The following is a 22490-nucleotide window of genomic DNA, read 5'->3' on the forward strand; positions in this document are numbered from 1 at the left end:
GGATTTCTAATCATATCAAAATGATTTTGCAGTTCTGTATCTTGAACTCTACTTCTAAAATGTACTTTAGCTTCTGATAGGTCAAGAAATCTTTGCTATAAAAGCAAGGAATCAAATATACTATAGAGGATATAGACTGAAGAGCTTGATGAACAGAACCAGGATTATGCTATTTACATTGAGGAAGCTCTACTTTTCCACAAACTAGTTTTAAACAATAAAATAACCATTTCATCTCAGGGGCCTGGGTGGGAGGAAAGGAAAAAAGGACAATCAGATCTTAAATCTTTTAAGTTGAGCGGGAGCAGTTCCTGGGAAATCAAGTAAAGACTTCAGCAAAAGTGTGACTTTGATTTAAAATAAAAACAATTACACAGAATCACAGACTTGTAGAGTTGGAAGGGACCATGAGGGTCAACTAGTCCAACTCCCCGCAAAGCAGGAATTCATTTTGAAATTAGGAATAGCTGAGCAAAAAGCCAAATGCCAAGACAATAGTAATATGCCCTACTATGTATATTTCAACCATAAGGAAGATGAGAGACAGCTTGGAAGAATTTTTTTTGGGTTGAGTCAACTAAATAACCACCCATTTTCTTCAAAATGAGTATGAGTTGCATCCAAAGGTAGTTTTGCCTTAGTATAAAGAATATATTTCCAACCTATCCTAGTTCAAAAAATTAGAAGAAATGAAGCATAAAAATTAGGAATAAAAATTTGTTCTTTATTTTTAAAGAACAAAATCTGCTTACCGAAACAGCAGTTATTCTCAAAGAATCTATGGTTGAATGTGTAAAAAGATACCACAATATTGGTCCAATTTCTCCAGTAATAAATCCCTGAGCATAGGAAGAGAAGGTGGAGCATACATTTTCAACAATCTTTGCTGCCATGTGGTTTATAACTCGTTCTTCCTAGAAAGAGAGAATTTTTTAAAAAATTAACTATCACTAAGTAAAAATTAAATTCAAACTATAGCAACTGCTGATTGATACAGGGAAGGACTGCATGTAGGAAATCCCTAGGGCATGATTTTCCACACCTCTGGATAATAATTTATTTCTATTTTTCCCATAAGGGCAGATTCAAACCGCTTTGCTTCACATGTTATTTCTACAGTAAAATGACTCCCACTTATCAACGGTTAATGACGCATCAACTCTAGTTTACTACTCCAGTTCCTAACAAAGAAGTCCACATTTCAACAAGATTGAATGGATTATCCTAAAACAAGTGGGTAAATCAGACATTTTAGCATTGCTTTGCCATACAATAATCCTAGGATTATTTTGTCTTTTCTTTGTCTCATAGATTCCAACAAAAAGGACACAAATGGATGAAGGAAGACCACGTCTCTTTGGCACTGGAGTCTTAGAGCTATTCGTGGGAAAGAAGAGGGAGGAAGATATATTTTTAATTAAATAAATTATTTTATAAACCTGCTTCCCCTTTTTAGTTTTGTTCTGACTGTATTTATTTTAACCATATGATACAGCACTACAAATTGCTGTGAGCCATTCCCAGTATGACTGTATTGTTGAGAAACAATAACCACCAATAAAAATGGGGGGGGGGGAGTGAGAAAGAGAAAGTGTTTAATATTATGAATCTTTATTTAAAGTGTAATAATTAAATCACTTGGGGTTCTAATTTTGCTTTAATTCAGCACAAATTAAAACTACTTTCAAAACAGATCAAAACCAAAGTAAAAAATTAACAGATAGCAATTGTTACTATAAATAATATATCTCCAGCAACATAAGGCAGTAATTTAGGTTATGTACAGTCAAATGTATTCCTTAAGGTTGTCTTTAGTTTGCATATGGCAGCCAACGACAAAATGAAGCATGCCCTGGACCAGATAACCATAGCATCTTGGCTGGAAAAGGGTCATGGATTGTCACTGCGTTTCATGAACTCAATGAGGCTGTCAAACTAATTCAATTTGCTGCCACCTGAGATAGGCTCTCTTAAGCCCCTCTGGGATCTATTGTCAAACAGTGTATACGCAGGAAGATTGTGCCGTTTTCTGCTTAATTAGCTTCTGGAAAAGAAGTCTGACCTAAACTAATATTTGGTCTCTTATACTGAAGGGTTCCTTTTGTCATAACATGAGCATATAAGCTACCCTGCTTGACAAAAATGAATCTGTAAGACATGATTATATAGCTTTCCTCAAACCTTTAGTCTGTCCTGTATAGTTAATAAACACCGACTAAATAGAATGTTCAACATACTTTTTAATCAGATTCTAGTTAATACTAATAATCAAATTCTGGAGATATTAAACACCTATTTGTTAAGCAGAAGTTAAAATGTTCAAAACAATCACATATTTTACCTTTACCTAATAGAGCCCTGGGAAAAATCAGACCACCTGCTTCTCATGATAGCTAAGAAACTTAAATGCTGTAGGGAATGGCATGGCACCACCTAATTGTTCACAACAACTGACAAATATGTCATCCTGAAGGCTGAAGTTAGGAGAAGGGAAGCAACGGTCTGTTCATCCTGCCAGCAGTCCAGCTCTAACTATCATGGCATTCTAAACTCAGGTCCAACATTGGCAGTGGGCATAGTCAGGGATCTGGAGGACAGGTGGGCAGTGGTAGTGGCAGCGGCTTCACTTCTTCCACATCATTGCCAGACTGCCCTCCATAGGAACAGAAGAAAAAACCCCAATGGACCAGACACAGATCCATCTTGCCCTCTCTGACAGTGACCAGACAGATACAATGGTACCTTGGGTTAAGAACTTATTTCATTCTGGAGGTCTGTTCTTAACCTGAAACTGTTCTTAACCTGAAGCACCACTTTAGCTAATGGGGCCTCCTGCTGCCGCTGCACAGCCGCTGCACGATTTCTGTTCTCATCCTGAAGCAAAGTTCTTAACCCGAGGTACTCTTTCTGGATTAGCAGAGTCTGTAACCTGAAGCGTATGTAACCTGAAGCGTATGTAACCCGAGGTACCACTGTACTTCCAGAGAAGTTCCAGTTGCAAGATGGTGCCATCATTTTGTACAGTTCACAAAATGAAGTAGTCATCACCACACCTTGTATTCCATATCTTAATTGTGTGTTGTGTGAAAGAAAATATTTTTGTCTCTTCTGAATCTACTGTCAATCAGTTTCATTGAATGACTTTGACTAGAGGGTGGAAATGTTTTCTAATCAGTTTCACCATGGTAGGCATAATTTCATAAATGTCTATCATGTCCCCACACAGCCATCGTTTAAAAATCTCGTTTGTCATTGTGCTGCACATTCACCAATTTACAGTACAATCCAAATCAAATCTACTCAGAAGCCAGCCCTGCTGAGATCAATGGGACTTACTCTGGCATAGGGCCATTCTTAAAAGCTCTTTGGGAAAAATGAAACATTTATTTCTGTTTCCCTGTTCAATACCTAACAATGGTGCCACTAGAGGGAGACGGGGGCCTTTTTCAAAGGTACAAAGGACCTATGTTTCTTTTCTCCAGTGAAGCGCTGGAACAACAGGAGACCCTAGTACACTCGTGATGCCCTAAAGAGCACAAATGCTGTTGAACGTGTGTGTGTGTTTGCTGAGGCTGTTTCCCCACACACATTCTGTGCCTGTGTGTGCAGGATCTTGTCTGTTCCTTTCTTCTGCTGTGTGTGTAGATGGAAGCTGAATGTCTGCCCATCTTTATGCTGAATGTGTGCATGCACATGAAGCAAAATGTGTTGATATGAGAGTATTCACATATGAAATGAGCTCTGGCTGGTATGCAACTCTCAGAAAGGTGGCAAATCCTTAATGTGGCCATCGAGCCAGAAAAGGTTAGCCTTTTCATTCACAGTGACGTTCAAGTCAAGCCTCCTTTTCCCGGTTACATATCTTTAGATTACGGTATTTCTAATGTCTAGCCAATGATTCAATTTTATTGCTTATTTCATCAAAGCCTTAAAATAAAAGGCATTCTAACAGTAACTGGGCCCATGATAGACTCCAGAGGAATTCTACTTTTGGATTTTAAGAATCCATTCAGATATTCAGAATAATCCAACCATTCCCCATTATTTGGAAATTATCTTTCATTCATACAAATATGTAAATGATAAAGAAGTTTAAAGACTCTCTCAAGGCATTTAAAAATGTAGTATAAACACCAACAGTTGGGAAACACGGGCCTGCGAGCTCTTCAGCTGAAGAACAGCCTTTACCAAAGGTGTCATGGTCTTTGAAGATGCCCATCTTAGGACAAAAGGGAGAATTGTGCTAAGAGGAAGGCACACTTGGCAAACCCTCACGATGATCAACTCCCATCCAGAAACCAATGTCCCCACTGTGGAAGGACGTGTGCCTCCTGAACTGGCCTTCACAGTCACTTACGGACTCACTGTTAAGACTGTGTTCATGGAAGACAATCTTACTCGGCTACAAGTGATTGCCAAAGAAGAAGAAGAAGAAATATGTTTTGCTTGATGTTTTCCTTCCTATAAGCATTTCACTCCTCCACATTTGCCATGGGCATTAGTAATGCCAGCTGGCCTCATGAAAATAGCAAATGTAGTCTTCTTTGTGGCTTTAATCCAATGTTTTCCATTTTATATAATCTTGGATTATAAATTAAGGAAATTATCCCCAAACCAAACACACAAAACAGCAAACCAAAATTAGTTGAACCCAACCCAAAATGCCATTCTAAGGATATGACAACTGAGAACATAAAAAACTCATCAACTAATGTCTATAAAAACAAGTAAAAGAATAAAACTTGCCAAGTATAAAACTAAGAAATTGTATTTGTTGTCAAAGCTTTCCTTTACAAAATACTGTAACTTAAAATTAACCAGCTAATTTTATTTCCAAAATCAAAAGATAATTTATAAATGCTAAGCATATCGGAGAACACTTTTTCTCCCTTTTGCACTTTCTTCTTCTGTGGGTCATAGTCTTATGATTATTTAAATTCACGAGCAATCCTTGGTTGAAAAGGCACTGCAGTGCTGCAGGCTACAATCCTCACACAATGCCTAAAGGGTTATTACAATGGAGAAATTCTATTGAGAACAACAAAAGAAACTTACCCCTTCCCGAAGGCACCTCATTAGCACAGTGTAAGCAGCTGAAGGAAGGGCCCAGCATTCTCTCGGGTGCTCCTTTTTCCCTTCCTGTAAATGATGTGGAAGGGCCAGAAATGAAGTGAACAGTATAAATTATGTTAAATCTTTATGGGGGAAAATGCAATTCTCTATGAACCTGTCTGTTTTTAAATGATGCCTCTTATGTCACTGCATACACATAAGGAACTGGTTTTGCTCAATATGTTAGTCACAAATTAACAACAGTTCTGCGAGCCTTTTAAATCAATGGTATATTTATTTTCAGATCAGTTACATGTAGGCAGAAGCAGCTCCTGGACCATTTTTATATTTTTTTTAACTTTGAGCATCTGAATAGACAGGTTAATATCTTAATATTTCCCGCTGCCCTACCCCAAGGCAATTACTTGTATCTCTTTTTCGGTTTGCAAAGACTATGCAAGGGAGATCAGAGTACTAAAGGGTTCTACAACAACAGAAAGAAACAAGACAGTTGTGAGAGCTTCATTAACTATGAATTCTGAAATCAATCACTGGACCTTTGAGGCAATTCATAAACTTATCTAGAAAAATACAATATAACGTTTCTTTCCCTGTTTGCAAGGAGCCTAAGCTCTAGTTGAGGTTCTCCATTCTGCATCCCAAGGTTCCTCAAAGGCTTTGGGGAAGGGAACAGAGGCAGGCATAGCTATTGCTGCATGAAGAGCTTTGGTTACTTTCAAGGGTTACTTCCAAGGGATTCAGTGGGGGCTGTCTCTTACTTTGGCAATTGCAGCACCCAACAAGCCTTTTTAATAAAGGCATAAAAACCTGAGCAAAGGACACCCAAGGTTGGCTCTTAACCTCAATCACTTCCTCTTCTGAGAGCTCTCCCTCTTTCTTGTCTGGGTTGAACTGGGAAGACCCCAATTCAGTCAGTTCCCTAGAGGACACCCACTAAGCCCCAGTGGCACCCTGAAGCTTGGAGGGATTAGGAGTGCGAGTAGGAGTGACGTCTCCTGTGGAACTACTGCCTGAGTGGGAGGAACAGATGTCTTAGCCTGTTTGGGTGGCAAGGGAGGGCCATCCAGAAAAGGCTCCTAGGACCCCAGGTGTGAGAGGAAAGAGACAGAACATCCAGCTTTATCTTTCCCCTATGCCTGCATGTGGACCGCTTATGTTTGCATTTACTCTTATGGTGACGAAGCAAGCTGGTCCAGGTGTAAAAAACCCCTGAGGGAATCATTAATATCTGAAGAGATAAACCCCTTTGTCCATTAAGGCAATGTTGGGAAATTTGCTGAACTAAGGAAGGCCTCATACTCATCTCCGCCTGTTCCAGTGAATAACCTGGAGAATCACCAAAGGCCACTTTGCCTGGGATCTCCAAATGTATAGGCCTCCTCCGTTGGGAGGAGAGAGGCTGTCCTGCCAAGGCGAAGTCATCTTGCATGCAGATGCAGCGCAAAGGCAGGAAATCAATGCAACTGAGCACACTGCTGTCGCTGCTCCAACTCCCAATTGGTGCTGGGACCCGAAGGTGCAGCAATAAGGCAGGGAGAGACCACAGAGAACATGAAAGCCACTAGACCAACAGGTGCAGCGATCACCTCTCTAGGAGCTGTTGGGGCCTCCTGAAGAAACGCTGAGTTGTTGAAACAAAATGACGTTCCTGCCTTTTTCGAAAAAGGGCAGGAAATACAAGCTCCTGGCCCTATTGCCTCTGTGGACTCCTCCTGTGCCTCCCCGGCAGCCGGGTCAGAATCCAGCTGCCCCCTACACTCTTCCCTTCCCCAGACAACCGGGGGTGGGGGAGAGAAAAATGAAGAGAATGAAGTAGAAATGAAGAAGCTTGTGGGGGAGCAGCCAACAGGAAAGCACAGTGCAAAGACTCAGAAAGATGATCTAGCAAACCGGATGAAGGAGAGAACAAGACAAAGGGAAAATCTACATAAAACAAGCACTCAGGCAAACGGTTCTTTCCACACACAGAGAGAGACATGAAGACCCAACCATCCCTTGCAGTAGGCAGGGTTGGAATGACTACTCCACTCTGGAGAGGATATTTCAAGTTGAAGACTCTGCCGGTGTTTAGTAAGGGGAGTCATTCCTATCAGGAATGGCATCCCCCTCCATCTGGTAAATCTTATCTTCTCCATTTGTCTCTCAACTAATTCGCAGTCTTCTATCTACTTACAACTACTTACATCTATAATATGCAGCTGGAAGCCAAAAATGAAATATTTTGGTCCTACTTTGGTGCTAGGTTCCTAAACGACCACACCAAAGTCACATGATAAATTTTACACCAGGCTTACATTTCATAAAAAAAGCTGCTCACATATTGATTGCAATGGTGTAGAAAACAGAATATGTTCAATAGACCACTGGAAGTGGAAAATCTGAGACTTAATGGTGCTGAATGAAACAATACAAATATGGGAAAGAAGACTCTAACATAAGTATTTCAGGGGAAAAATGGTTCCTTTTATTCTTTACTGAAATACAACAGAATATGTGAGCAGCTAATGTTGGATACTGTAAGAAGATGAATCAAATGTATTTTTGCTGTAACTGTAATTCTATAGATTTAAATTTTAAAAAGCAGACCAAAAACATGATCTTCCTAAAACATATTTAGGAATATGTATGCCATAGCCATATCTCTTTAAGAATGAGCACACTTTCATGATCATCTACAGACCATAACTTGCATAATGGATTAGACAGTTTGTGAAGGTGACTATGGACTTTAACACAACTGCTGTACAAATAATTAGATGGTTTTTCCTATGCTCTTAAAAGCTTGGACAAAAGATGAACCAAACTGTTTGATAAATATTTTCTATTTCTATATTTCACTGTATTTTATTTCAATTATAAAAACAAAGCTAGAGAGGTGAACAACCTCTCAGTTTTCAGAGCATAATGGAAGTATGCTCAAAATGTAAATGCAGTTATCTTATGTTCATATGACTGCTTCATTTTTATTCAGGCTTAATGCCCTCAGCCAGTGACCTTAGGAACTGACTAGAAAACTAATATAGGAACTTCTAGAAATGACAGTTAACAGATATGTCCCCTGGGGAACTAGACACCACTTCTCTTTAGGCTTTACTTCCATTCTGAAGCCATCTAAGGGAAAACAATTTATATTATAATCAGGAACTAAAAACCCATGCATCTCTACTGATAACTATTATCTGGCTCTGTAAATAAACACTTGTTCTACAATGTAAGAAAATAAAAGGGAGAGGCAACTTAAGTATACATGGAGGGAATCCAAGAATACCGAATCAAAATTATTTTAAGACCCACCACCACATTTGTATACAAACTTAACAGCTGTATGACAGGGTTATGTCTTCCTAAGACAGATAATTTATGACATCCTAGCTAGCATTTGGCCTTAGGTGTACTGTACTAGAATCTAGATGAGGAAAGTTACCTGGGGTAAATTTTGTTATGCTTCTTAACTTCACTGTAATTTAGTGAAATTGAATGTCATTCAAACAGGCCTCTGCTCATGCAATGAGATTTATCTTTCCCTTGTGTGTCCCCATATCTGTTCTGGAGGGAGTCACCAACCCTTAAGATGAATTTTGATGGCACATTTGGGGTTGAAGGGGGAAGAGGAGAGAAAGAGGAAGTCTACTCGTTCCTCTATGCCTGTCTCCACCCCCATTGTTCAGCCCGGACACTGAGATCCAGCGCAGAGGACCTTCTGGTGGTTCCCTCATTGCGAGAAGTGAGGTTACAGGGAACCAGACAGAGGGCCTTCTCGGTAGTGGTGCCCACCCTGTGGGGGCGGAAATGTGAAGGAAATAAGTAGCTATCTTATCTTTGAAAGACATCTGAAGGCAGCCCTGTTTAGGGAAGTTTTTAATATTTAATGCTGTATTGTTTTTAACATTCGATTGGAAGCAGCCCAGAGTGGCTGGGGAAACTCAGCCAGATGGGCAGGGTATAAATATTATTATTAGTATTATTATTATTATTACTCCACTTGCACACAGATAACTGCACCCACTGTCTTTGGTTCCTTCTCTCTTTTCCCAAGACCTTTATCCTTGTCTTACAAAACACTCATTTTTTCCCCAGTCTCTTCTCTGCCCAGCTCACATTTAACACAGTGGAGTTTACTTCTGAGTAAACATGCACAACATTGCACTGTCAGGGCAGTCAAATTAGTAAGTTAATTATTATATGAATACAATGTTCAATGTAAAAATTACCCATACCACAAGGAATCTGTATTCATACCATAATTTAAAGACTCCATGTAAATACTTCCAAATGGGGCCTGGCTCTCAAGGAAAACTTTTGAATGACTCAACAGCAGTACTGTATAAGGAATATTAATAAAGTAATTTAATTGGTCTAGCCATATTAACTGTGACTAATTTCCACTCTCCTTCACCCACCTCCTGTCTGGAAACTGGTAACAAGTATACCCCAGCACTTTAGGATAAGAAGTAACTTTCTGGAAATTTTAGGGAAAGGAGTAAAACTCTCTTACAAGACGCTACAAGCAGTGACTGCTTTAGGCGTGTCCAATTTGTGCATGACCACACACATCATTCTGAACCTGGAAAGAGCCTGAAAATGTCACAAAAAGGGATGGAACAGGAATGGGGTGGAGGTGGAACAGGGTGTTTGCAGGTTTTTCAATGGTGTTTCAAATATTTCCCTTAAAACACACAGAGCCTTGGAACGCAACTCCCCGCATAAATAGGGAGTTTCCTGTAATTTAAACCTTTAAGAAACCAAATCCTGTAACATTTCAAAGGAATACAGCCTAAAAAGTCAGAACTGTTGTCTTTCTATATAGCATTTTTGTTAGGATAATTCAAAAATTCTACTTTTAAGAATGGGCTTAAAAGCCCATTTATAGGTGCTTTAAGAGTAGGACATGTACCATTTTGGTTACATTCTCTGTTTGCTCTAAAATGTGGGTTTTTAACTCTATTTTTTGTATTTGCCATATTTATAGGATGCTGAAAATCACTATAAAAAGGCTAGCTGTTAAAATTATTCTTAAGACACGTCAAGATGAAACTTTTGAGATATGCAAGGCAAACTTAAAAACAGGCAAATGCAGGAAGCGATTGTTTTAGACACGTCTGATATGTGTGCAACCACACACGTGTGCATCACACTGAATCTGGAAGTGACCAAGTGTCACAAAAAGGTGCAGAATTGCCGGGGGGGGGGGAGCCAAACCAAGGTGTTTGCAGGCTTTCTCAATGGATGCTCTGATTATACACGATTTCATGCAAGCGCGTAATGACTCAAAACCCAACTCCCACACAAATGTCTGTATCTTAAAATTAGCACATTTTGCTTATCTCCTATAAACTGAAGAACAAGCTATACTTCCAAGAGTTCTATTATCTCTATTTATTTCCAGCTGCTCACTTGTTTGTTTACTTTTGCAAATGTAAGATATTTTTACACAACTGTTTAATTTACCTGGTTGGCCACAAGATAAAGCAGTTCTCCAAGGGTAGGTAAAAGGCACTGTTTCAGTTTGCTGTTCCTGAAATTTTCTCTGATCAGTTCCGTTAAGAGTGTGACTGCCTGGAACAATGAATACATTATTAGCACAAATGGAATACAGCAGGGAAAAGCATGATAACTATGCAACTTTTCAGGAAGGAAAGTAAAGGCTACAGAAGGCAAAATAAATTTTCTCTGGTAGTTTCTGAATGCCTTTCTGCAAAGGCACAGATTGTCATAGCCAGTGCTTTTTTCTGGGGGGACACACAGGAGAACGCATACCCCTAAACATTTTGTGAATCTAACGGGAGAAGAAACTAAAAAAATTAAAATTTTTAGTTTCTTCTCTGGCACGGTGAATTGTCAGTTCCATTGCTATCCCTGATGGTGGCCTCACTTCCTGTCACAGTGTTTCCCAAGTCTCAGACAGAAGCAAGTGTTTAATATGTAAAGTAATTTATTATCACTGCATGTACCCTCCTCTCAATATTGTATATTACCCAGTGAATCTAACTCTTTATTATTTAAAAATGTGAATTCTCTGCCTGGGTAGAATTTCTATTTTTGAAATGAATGCTCTCATATTATTATTTCTTATATTAAAATTTCCTGTGTTTTCACACAAATTTCAAAGAATGGCAAAATGTTTCTGTGTTTCATATGAAAAAGGAAAAGATCTGAAGTCATAGCTCATATACTTTATAAACCAACCAAGGCTGGGATGTTAGATTTTCAAAAACATTAAAACTTACGACAATATGAAATGATTGTTTACTCATAATAAGATACTAATTGAAGAACAGTTTGGAACATGAACTGTTTTTTGTTTTGTTTTTAAGGAAAAAAGCCAACCTATTACAGACTAAATATAGAATAGTTTGAAGGAAGGCAGATTCAAGAACTCTCTTATAATCACACAGAAGGCACGGGGGGAGAGAATGTAAGTTTGACTACACCTCACTGTGGGTAAAAGGCACATGCTAAGATTGTAGGTAATCTGGACCAGTTTATTATTTTTTTAATCACTTAAATACAGGCCAAATGCAATCCCAATCGTAAAATGCTACAACATTATTTGGGAAATGGCCATTATTTCAACCACAATACACTTGAGTGACTAGAACACCATCTACTATATAGTAAAAACATAATTATATTGTGTAATATGCATCCCTGCCTAGTGTACATTGAGTCCCCAAATTAAAAATAGGATTCCCTCTTCACCACCCTTGTATTTAATTTTAATATCCAAGTGACCTCTAGTGGAGGTTTCTATAACAATACACTGATCTGTTGAATACCTTTAAAATTACCGAATAAAGATCAAGAGAGAAACATTAGACCCTTGTGACATATACCCATGGCCCATCCTCTTTCCATCAGTCTTCTGCTGTCGGCACACAGCTTTCACAAATCCCAGAAATGAATTTTATCCAAGCCATCAAGTTTATTGTTGATGTGGCTATCAACCTTTATAAGATTTTAGTTGTGAAGAACTTAGAAAAGAAATAATATTCTAAACTATTTCATTCAGTTTTCAATCCCTTCCTTAGAATATTAAAATGTTCAGTTCTGTATCTCAGTACCTTTGCCAACTCTAGAAATGAGAGAAGTGTAATATTCATATTCAAAAGTTAATTTCAGATGGTTTAACCAACGCCAAAACTAAAAGATCCCCAAACACTAAGATTTTCTTAGGACATTTTGTAACTTATTATTAATCACAAAACAAATCTGATCAAACCCCACGAATTACAATTATTATTATTGCTATTACAGATAGGTAGCCGTATCTGAAGAAGTGTGCATGCACACGAAAGCTCATACCAAGAACTGACTTAGTTGGTCTTTAAGGTGCTACTGGAAGGAATTTTTTTATTATTGCTATTGTTACTGATTTATTACCCATCCTTCACCATGAAGTCCCAGGGCTATTATTACCCCTCTTCTATCATCCATACCAGGTCGTTCATCCACTGCTACAAGATTACTAGACCAAGATTACCAGGTGAAGCAAACATGGCAAAAATTTTAGCTGGGGCAATTAGAGTTAGCTCTGCTACCTGACTAATCTGTTTAATGCTTAGTAAAGAAAGACCACTCATTCATATGTTTTATTTGTGGTCAAGGACAGTTATTAACTCTTTTATTTGTATGGTTGTAAATTTTGTATAGCCAACTGTCAGGGAACTGACATTGGAGCCAGAAGTGGAGGCAGGGCTCCCAAGCGATGCCGGAGAAGGGACAAGCAGGGAGAGAGGGAACTCATCGGCTGGGGAAGGAAATCAGCGTAACACCAGGGATAAAGGGGGGCGGTTGGGGGAATCGGAGAGGGGTCTCCAGGACTCTTCGCTGGAGACCAGCAGGGAGAGCACAGGTCCTCCTCTGCCCACACGCACCCTGCGCAGAAGACTTCCACGGAGGGAAAGTAGGTGTAGACTTGGCGTCAAAGAGCTTTTGTGCTGGAAGAAGTTTAAGAAACACCCACTGACGGATTCTGCTAGCAACTGAACAGCCACGAAGTGAAGGGCTGTCCAGTCAGGAAAGGTTTAACCAGGCTAACTAGCCAGGCATGGTGGCAACTTACGCACGAGCAACCCCCATACATTCATTACACCAACCATCTAGCTATATCAGTATTTTATTGCATATTTTATTGCATTTGATTCCTTTGCTATGGCTTGTGGCTGATGCAAATAAAGATTTTATCTATCTGTCCCAAGGCACGTCATAACAATGTAAAATGCAAGAGTAGAAACAGTTTAATACAAACTACAATCACAAATGTGCTAAGTGTAGACCAGGTTGCAGCCTTGCCACCTTCCTCCAAAGGTGTGTTTGTAGAGTGAGCAGAGGAAGTAGTATGCCTTAATGGAACAAACTATGAAACACATAGGTACCAGTAACTTTCGCAACTCATAAACCAAGTCAACAAAATGCCCAAACATTGCTTTTGAAAACTCCAATAATTGTATTAGCAAGAAATATTACCTCTATAACGGGAACAGTCTCTTTAAGCTCAGTTGTATGCAATGCCAGTAAACCAATCACTCGAGCTGCTTTGGCACGTCTGTAATTAAATGCATTTATTAACTTTATGAAAGCCACAAATCTGAAAATGCAAAACTATGAAAAGGCTCAACTTACATAAAATGTAATATAAGTTAGTGATCACAATTAAATTAAATTAAATTAAGCTTAAATATAAGCTTCGTTAGCACCGAATCGCTTTAAACTGATAGAATGAGCACAAAAACCTTTAAGCATGGGAAGACTAGGTATTGCACTTAATTCTTTCAGATGAAAAATGGAATGAATGTTGGAAAAATGCTAGCCAAGAAGGCTGGTTGCAGATACGTTATACATTTTGCCATGCAAATCTGTCACCTGCATCTTAACACAAAAAGGGAATAATTTACAGAAAGTAATATGCGCTTCATTAAGTGCATACATGTGTGGATACAGAAGAGCCATTTAACTGTCTGCCTTGCTTCTATTTTCCTGTTAAAAAATGTCCAACTTATTTTTCACTCACAGTGGTGATGGGGATATACAAGGATCTTACTTGTGGAGTGGGGGTGAGAAGAGTAATGCAATACAGCTATTTGCAAAAGTAGCCAGCAGAGGGCATTATGATAGAACACTTGAGGTTCACTTACTCTGTTTTATAAAATTACAGAAAAGCAGCCAGCAAAGGAGATTGAACAGTGAATAGAGAAGGCTATGCAGCAGACAGGAAATTCAATGCACATTCAAGAACAGTACTATCAGATTTCAATATATTCTAATATTCTCTTTTCCATATAAACATACCGGTATTTAACAAATTTGGGAAAATAAATCCGTTTCAATCAACAATTATTTTGTAGAAATTATTCACTAAATAACAGCCATTGTATCTGACAGGTGGACATAGCCGAATGATTCTTTTGGGGTAAGAGTCTCTTCCCCTCTCCAAAACCCTGCCTCTAGCCCTCCTTACTGCTTCCCACTAAGAATGAGAAGTTACATAACATTACAAAATTATGTCAGCATCAGACTGTGAGATAGAGCATGTTCATGCTACAGCTGCTGGCAGGTTTCTCTTAACATATCTGGAAGCACAAGCATTCCTTTGCCTGCAGTCCGAAATTGTACAGCCTAGCAAAAGTTATCCCATGTATTCTGTTCCAGTTGTGTGCCAGCACGACATTTTGTGGTGAATTCTAGAAACATGTAGCATAAAGAAGTGCTTCCTTTGGCCTCTCCTGAATTACTTCCAGTTTTATTTCTCTCTGTCCTAATTCTAACTTTTCCTGTTATTTTTCTTCTTTTTTACAGGTTTTGCAATGCAGCACCGTCAGTGCAGACAGGAAGAGAGTTACCAGGAAAGTGGCTCTGAGTGCTGGCCTTCAGTCACACCACCATTCCTGTCACTCTCAAGCATGCTATACGTATATATAATGTAAACCCTAACAGTATTTTAAGTACTTTAATGAACAAATATAGTATATCTCCTTTCCTGTTATTTAGACAATTAAAATTAAATAATGAAGATTAGCAAGTCAAACTAATCCTTGACTCTTTAAAATCAGAGCTTTCCACACTGTGTGTCACAACACGTTAGTGTGTTGGCTGCAGCGTGTAGGTGTGTCGCACAAATGCTCCCTGCTCTTCTCCCGGGGCTGGAAAAGGGTTAGTTTAACCTCTAGTTTGCTAGTAAAACGGAATTACTGTACTGTGTGTGAAATGATGAATGTCTAAAAACTGTGTCACCAACATGAATGTTTGGAAAGCTCTGCCTTAAAATATTTGTATTTTAATGGTAGATATGGCAAATATTCAGTACCCTGGATAACTGAAGGAGCGTCTCTACCCCCATCATTCAGCCCGGACACTGAGGTCCAGCTCCGAGGGCCTTCTGGCAGTTGTCTCATTGCAAGAAGTGAGGTGACAGGGAACCAGGCAGAGGGTCTTCTTGGTAGTTGCACCTGCCCTGTGGAACGCCCTCCTGTCAGATGTCAAGGAAATGAAAAACTATCTGACTTTTAGAATACATCTGAAGCCAGCCCTGTATAGGGAAGGTTTTAATGTTTGATGTTTTAATTTGTTGGAAGCCACCCAGAGTGGCTGGGGCAACCCAGTCAAATGGTTGGCATATAAATAACAAAATAATAGTAATAATATACTACAAAGAGTGCATTTCACCAAGCACTGCTGCCATAATCTCCACTAATTTCAATTAGACATGCGTTAGTTGAACTGTTTTGCTTTAAATAAGCTTTACAAGTTTCTCTGTCACAGTAAACACTTGCAAAGTACTAACTGTCAAGGTATACACACAGCCTTCTAAAATTCTGAAGAACCACAAAAAGCAGACACAACCCTGCCTTTTGTATTCAAAGACAGTGCTGAGAGAGGTAAACTTTCAGGCCACTGTCTCCAGTTGGGGACTGGGAAACTTACCACAAAGTTAAATAGAGATATGAAGAATGATTCAGAGAACCTGTCATGTAAGGCCACTGTAAACCAGCCTACACATATTCGTTTGTTAACCCACTGATTCTCAGTAAGTACCGTGTTTTTCGCTCTATAACACGCACCCGACCATAACACGCACGTAGTTTTTAGAGGAGGAAAACAAGAAAAAAAATATTCTAAACGAAACAGTGGATGTATGATTTTTGTGGTTCATGCTGTGGCCACAGACATGTGATCTGACAGTGAGTTTGGAGTAGCCCAATGCAAAAATCCTGAGGATCCATGGGGGTCCATGCTTTGTAACCACGTTTTTGCACCACTGCGGCCCCAGGCAACAGTGGGTGCGTGATTTTTTTGGTGCAAGAAGTAGCCATGGACATGTTATGTGATCTGATGGTGAATTTGGGGTGACCCAGTGCAAAAATCCTGAGGATCCATGTGGATCTGTGCTTTGTAACCACGTTTTAAGTGGGGAGGGAAGGAAAAGCACTCAAGGGACAAGGAGCATGCGTGGGGTGTGTGGAGAAGGATGCTGCCAATAATGAAGAAGAGAGGTATAAGGGGAGAAGGCTCCTCTCCTCTCCCGCTTTGCTCCTTTAAATCAAGCAGGCTCTGCTTTTCTTCCTCCTCCCCGTTCATCTCTGGCTTAATGAGCTGAAAAACTTTGCTGCTATTAGCGAGCTGAGTAGGAACCAACCGGACAGGAGCCGCTTACACTCGTGTAAGCGGCTCCTCTCCTCTCCCGCTTTGCTCCTTTAAAGAAGCAGGCTCTCTGTCCCTCTCTCCTCCCCACTCAGCGGCTCTTCTCCCGCTTTGCTGTTTCAAAGCGAGCCACGGAGGAGGGAAGGAAGGGGAACCATGGATCCTCTGCTCACAACTGCAGCAGATCCCCCCCCCCCCGCAGGCATTCCCTCCATAACATACACAGACATTTCCCCTTACTTTCTAGGAGGAAAAAAGTGAGTGTTATGGTGCAAAAAATATGGTAAATGAGCCCTTCCTGGACTCTTCTCAATCAACTATCAGCCTACCACTGCTAGACTGTGTCATAGAAGATACTATTTCTGCTCCAGACGATAACTGACCACATGCAGGAGCCAAGGCCCAGGTTCTTGTATGACAGGGTTGGGGGCAGTCCTTGCTTTGGTAGCAAGCCTAGCCTATTCAGAGACCAGAATGAAGGAAATGTATATGCCTTTCCTTGATCCTGTGTACGGTGTGTGGTTTGTTCTCCTGCATGAACTCAGCAGAGGCAGGTTTGTGGCCAATTTTTGAAGATATCCAGACCAATGCTAGTTGTCACTTACATGTCCCAGTTTGGAGCTATCCGCAACTGTTGTAGTAGTGCAGGGAACTAGATTTTAAAATAAATAAACACACAAAAAAGTACAAAATTAATCAATGTGATTTAGTTCACCACCAAAAAGTATAGCATATTTAGCGTTAATAGTTTTACCTACAGAGCGCAAAGACCTTGCAAAAAATGACTGGTCTTTATTTGTTATGGGACTCAATTTTCTATTGCACCTTTGTTGTTGTATATATTGCAGGTTAGTGTGGCGATCACACAGGGTCCCTGGACGTTTAATGGTCTATTGATCCCTGTGCCACCACTGTGCTCGCTTCCCCGCTGCCACCAACCAGTTACTCTCTGGTGAAACACTGAGTCCAGTCAGTTGTTAAAAGTGAACCAAAAGAAACAAGTTTATTTTACAAACATTAACATGTTTATGGTTTCTCAGATAGTATTCCTGCCAGTATCTTAACTTTAGTTTCTTTACCAGCCTATACCTTCTTAATACCTTCTGACTGATTATCTCAACTGTTTGACTGACTTCCCTTAACAGATTCTCTCACTCTCTCACATCAGACTAGCCTACCCAGACTTATCCCCTCTCTCTGTTCTCTAACTCCAGACTGACTTCTTAACAACTCTAACTCTAACTCCTCCCCTTGGGTTCCTATTGGTTAGTCATTTTACACTTAGTTAACCCTTTCCTTATGAACCCAGTATGATGTCACACACCTGGGAGGGCAAACGCCCCATACTTCCCCCCTTAAGTAGATTGACTCAGGAGGGATAACTTAACCTAGTTATTCTCCTGATCAATCAGCATTACATATCTAATGCAAATAAACATTTACTAACCTGTTATTATACCCTTCACATCCCATATAACACTGGTACATCAATTACTTTGTTCTGGCAAAATATACATTTATACATAAATCCTGATACATCTTAGGTATTCAGTTAACTACAGAAAAATTATAACTGTGCACAGGTTAACCTTCAACAGCAGGTCTTCTTGATAAGGCATCTGCAATGGTGTTCAGGAACCCTTTCACGTTTTTAATTGTAAAATTAAAGTCTTGCAGAGATAGGGCCCACCTCATCAACTTACTGTTATTCTTCATTGTTCTCAGCCACAGCAAGGGTGAACGGTTAGTACATAAAATAAAGGTTCGGCCCCAGATGTACGGCTTCAGTTTCTGTAATGTCCACACAAGGCAAGACATTCCTTCTCGATGGTCGAAAGATATCTTTCTCTCGGAAGTAATTTCTTGCTTATGAAGGTGATCGGATGCAGGTCGTCCTTCTCTCCCTGTTGACACAGCACGGCCCTGATCCAGGCATTGGATGTGTCGGTAAAGATGGGGAACTCCCGATCATAATTAGGAGCAACAAGGACTGGTCCTGACGTCAAGGCATTTTTTAAAGCATTAAAGGCCTGGTGACACGCTGCTGTCCATTTGACCTTATCTGGTTCCTTCTTCCGAGTTAGGTCAGATAAAGGTCTGCTAACTCACTAAATTTTGGAATAAATTTTCAGTAATAACCAGCTAGTCCTAGGAAAGCTCTGACTTTCTTCTTGGGGGTAAGGGTAGGCCATTTTGAAACTTCAGTTTGGCTTCTACCTTTGTCTCTAAAGGTTTCATCACTCCTCCTCCCACCATGTGTCCCAAGTATTGAATTGTTGAGCCCCCTTTCCTGGCATTTGCTAGCTTTGATGGTTAAGCCCACCTCTTTAATTCGCTGTAGCACTAACCCTAAGTGCTCTTTGTGTTTATCCCAAGTCGAACTGTACACAGCAATATCATCTAAATACGCGACTGTGAACCCTCTTAATTAATTCAGGATTTTGTCCACCAGTCGCTGAAAAGTGGCTGGCGCATTCTTTAAGCCAAAGGGCATTACTTTAAACTCAAACAGCCCTAAGAGACTTCTGAACACAGTTTTCTCCTAGTCCCTAGGGTCCATTTTTACTTAGAATCATAGAATCATAGAGTTGGAAGAGACCACAAGGGCCATCGAGTCCAACCCCCTGCCAAGCAGGAAACACCATCAGAGCACTCCTGACATATGGTTGTCAAGCCTCTGCTTAAAGACCTCCAAAGAAGGAGACTCCACCACACTCTTTGGCAGCAAATTCCACTGTCGAACAGCTCTTACTGTCAGGAAGTTCTTCCTAATGTTTAGGTGGAATCTTCTTTCTTGTAGTTTGGAACCATTGCTCCGTGTCCGCTTCTCTGGAGCAGCAGAAAACAACCTTTCTCCCTCCTCTATGTGACATCCTTTTATATATTTGAACATGGCTACCATATCACCCCTTAACCTCCTCTTCTCTTCTCTTCTCTTCTCTTGATAGTATCCCTTTGCCAAGTCTAGGCAGGTGATGTAATGACACTGGCCTATAGCTTCCATCAGGACATCTAAACGCGGCATTGGATATGCATCCGCTTTAGTGATGTGGTTCAGCTTTCTATAATCCAGGCAAAATCTGATAGATCCATCAGGTTTGTCTAACAACACTATGGGTGCTGCCCAGGGACTTTCTGAAGGGGTTATGATCCCTGCCTTCAACATCTCCCTTACCTCATTGCTAACTCTCCCCACATACTCTCCAGTTATCCTATAGGGGTTTACAGCAATGGGCTTGGCATCCCTGGTGTCAATATGATGTACAACCCTTAGCTATACCTGGAGTATTACTGAAAAATTACCTATATTCTTGTATGATCTGTTTAACCTCCACCTGCTGATTAAGGGTTAGCGTAGGAGCTACCTTTATTTCTTGTAGATTGCACAGTTTCTCCCCTCTCCCTTCTCGGCATGTTATATCGGCTTCGTTTGGATCTTCACGTATTGCATAGTGTCCAGCCTTCTGGTCTGAGATAAGGCTTTAACATGTTCACATGAACCACCTTACGCCCTTCTTCTCCTTGTTGGATTACGTAATTTACATCACTCATTTTGGACACAATTTTGTACGGTCCCTCCCGTGCTAGTTGCATTTTATTTCCTTTGGTTGGTCTCTACAGCAACACTTCACTATCGGGTTCAAAAGTTCTTATTCTGGCCTTTTTGTCGTACCAGGTTTTCTGCTTTGTTTGGGCTGCTTTTAAATTTTTCAGACCACAGCGCCAGCCGCGTCCAACCTACACCCCTTACCTCGTACTGAAGTCAGGATCTAGGAACGCACCGTGATGATGCTAATATACAGCTTTGCAAAATGACCTTGAATGATTATCCAAATATAGCTAAATTGATGAAATCAGCCATATCACAACATACCAAGAGCTCCATGTGTGCACTAGAAAGGCACACAGTCCTCTTGATTGTATTTTAGTATTTCTAATCCTTGTTCAACCTATCCATCCCAAATAATCAAAGTCATTTGACAGCCTGCACACAATCAATGTATACAATGCTTTATCCAGAAGTATGATTAGACACTTTTGAATTATGGTGCTGGAGGAGACTCTTGAGAGTCCTATGGACTGCAAGAAGATCAAACCTAACCATTCTGAAGGAAATCAGCCCTGAGTGCTCACTGGAAGGACAGATCCTAAAGCTGAGGCTCCAGTACTTTGGCTACCTCATGAGAAGAGAAGACTCCCTGGAAAAGACCCTGATGTTGGGAAAGATGGAGGGCACAAGGAGAAGGGGATGACAGAGGACAAGATGGTTGGACAATGTCCTCGAAGCTACCAACATGAGTTTGACCAAACTGCGGGAGGCAGTGGAAGACAGGAGTGCCTGGCGTGCTCTGGTCCATGGGGCCACAAAGAGTTGGACATGACTAAACAACAACAACAACGATTAGAACGTTAACGTTCTTCATTCTTGTTATGCACTAATTCTTCTTACACGTCTTAGGCATTTTTAATCAAAAGTAAGTTTCACTGTGTTCAGTGGGTATGTGTACATACGATTGCAGCCTTAGTTTCTTAAAATACCAATGAAATGCACCCTATCAAAAGGTAGACTTTTGCCATATTTGCTGGCATGTCAACTTGTGGGCTCTAGAAGTGTTACTTACCAGCTGTGTGCTGATTAACTTAGTGGCTACTTCCTTATTGCCAACAACAGTGCAGAGGTAGCAAAGTAAATTCAGTTTAACTCTGGCTGCCCCTGTGCTCTTCTCTGGGGAGTCAGTCAGCTGACATACTTGGTGTAAGAAGTCATTCCAGTCATCTTCTTTTAGTATCAACAATTTCTCAGCTGGAAAGAAAAATGTTTTAAGAGCACTTGTTATGAATATATTTTCCAAGACCCTAAACTGAAACATAGTATAGTTCTTTCTCCCTACTTGAACCCCTGAAAAAGCTTGTTGTGAACATACAATGTATGTCCTGGCCCGACTGCACTGGCAGCCAGTTAGTTTCTGGGCCCAATTCAGAGTGCTGGTTTTGACCTATAAAGCCTTAAACAGCTCAGAACCACAATACCTCAAGGACCGCTTTTCCTCAAATGAACCAACCTGCACCCTGTGATCATCTGAGGTCTTTCTTCATGTGACTTCTTCATGAGAGTTCTGAAAGGTGGCAAAACAAGAATAGGCCTTTTCTGCAATGGCTCCCCATCTGTGGAATGCTCTCCCCAGGGAAGTCTGCCTGGCTCCTTCATATATCTCTTTGGGAGCCAGATGACAATGTTTCTCAAGAACCAGGGCTTTGGTTGATTAAACCATTTACGGCCTTTTAAATGTGTTTGTGGTGGGGGGGGGGGGTTATTGGTTTGTTTCTGTTTTCTGTAACGTATTTTGCGTTCTTGTTTTGTATTTTTACGTTGTGAAGCACCGCCCCCTCAGGTGATCTTCAGATGAATGGTGGTATGCAAAATAAAGAAACAACAAGAAGATATACTATTATTCCAGACTTGCCTTTAGGCAGGAAGCAAAACAAAGAAAGGATCTGACTTGTCACAAGATCCCCAAAACTTTGGCTCAAATCCACATAGCAGAAAATCTTGACAATGCTTCTAAATAGTGCATAAGGAAGTGCTCCTCAGGAAGAAAGTTAGTATGCTGATAGTGATCTTTTGTTTCTATAAACAGCAGCTTAATGTAGTACTAAAAGCATGCTGCAATAGCTACTGGAGCAGCATCACTGTTTTATAAAACTTTGTGATGGTCAGTATGAATCTACCCTATAAATGTGTTTTAGACTATGTGCTTTAGGTATAAATATATCACGCA

General features: G+C 40.3%; 1 protein-coding gene across 5 annotated transcripts in view; it reads right to left on the reverse strand.

The window, feature by feature from the left end:
• ULK4 (unc-51 like kinase 4) overlaps positions 1-22490 on the reverse strand; it is a gene marked incomplete at its 3' end in the record, with an annotated part of 169697 nt that overhangs the window by 132384 nt on the left and 14823 nt on the right. For all 5 annotated transcript variants that reach the window (XM_079947173.1, XM_079947175.1, XM_079947172.1 and 2 more), the window contains exons 15-20: positions 21333-21514; positions 17316-17362; positions 13540-13618; positions 10522-10629; positions 5056-5139; positions 753-914 (exon numbers count right to left, since the gene is read on the reverse strand). In XM_079947173.1, coding sequence (XP_079803299.1) covers positions 753-914; positions 5056-5139; positions 10522-10629; positions 13540-13618; positions 17316-17362; positions 21333-21514 — 662 coding nt within the window. The remainder of the gene's footprint in view (positions 1-752; positions 915-5055; positions 5140-10521; positions 10630-13539; positions 13619-17315; positions 17363-21332; positions 21515-22490) is intronic.

This window comes from Podarcis cretensis (genome assembly GCF_951804945.1).
Source record: "Podarcis cretensis genome assembly, chromosome: 12".
NCBI classification, from domain to species: Eukaryota; Metazoa; Chordata; class Lepidosauria; order Squamata; family Lacertidae; genus Podarcis; species Podarcis cretensis.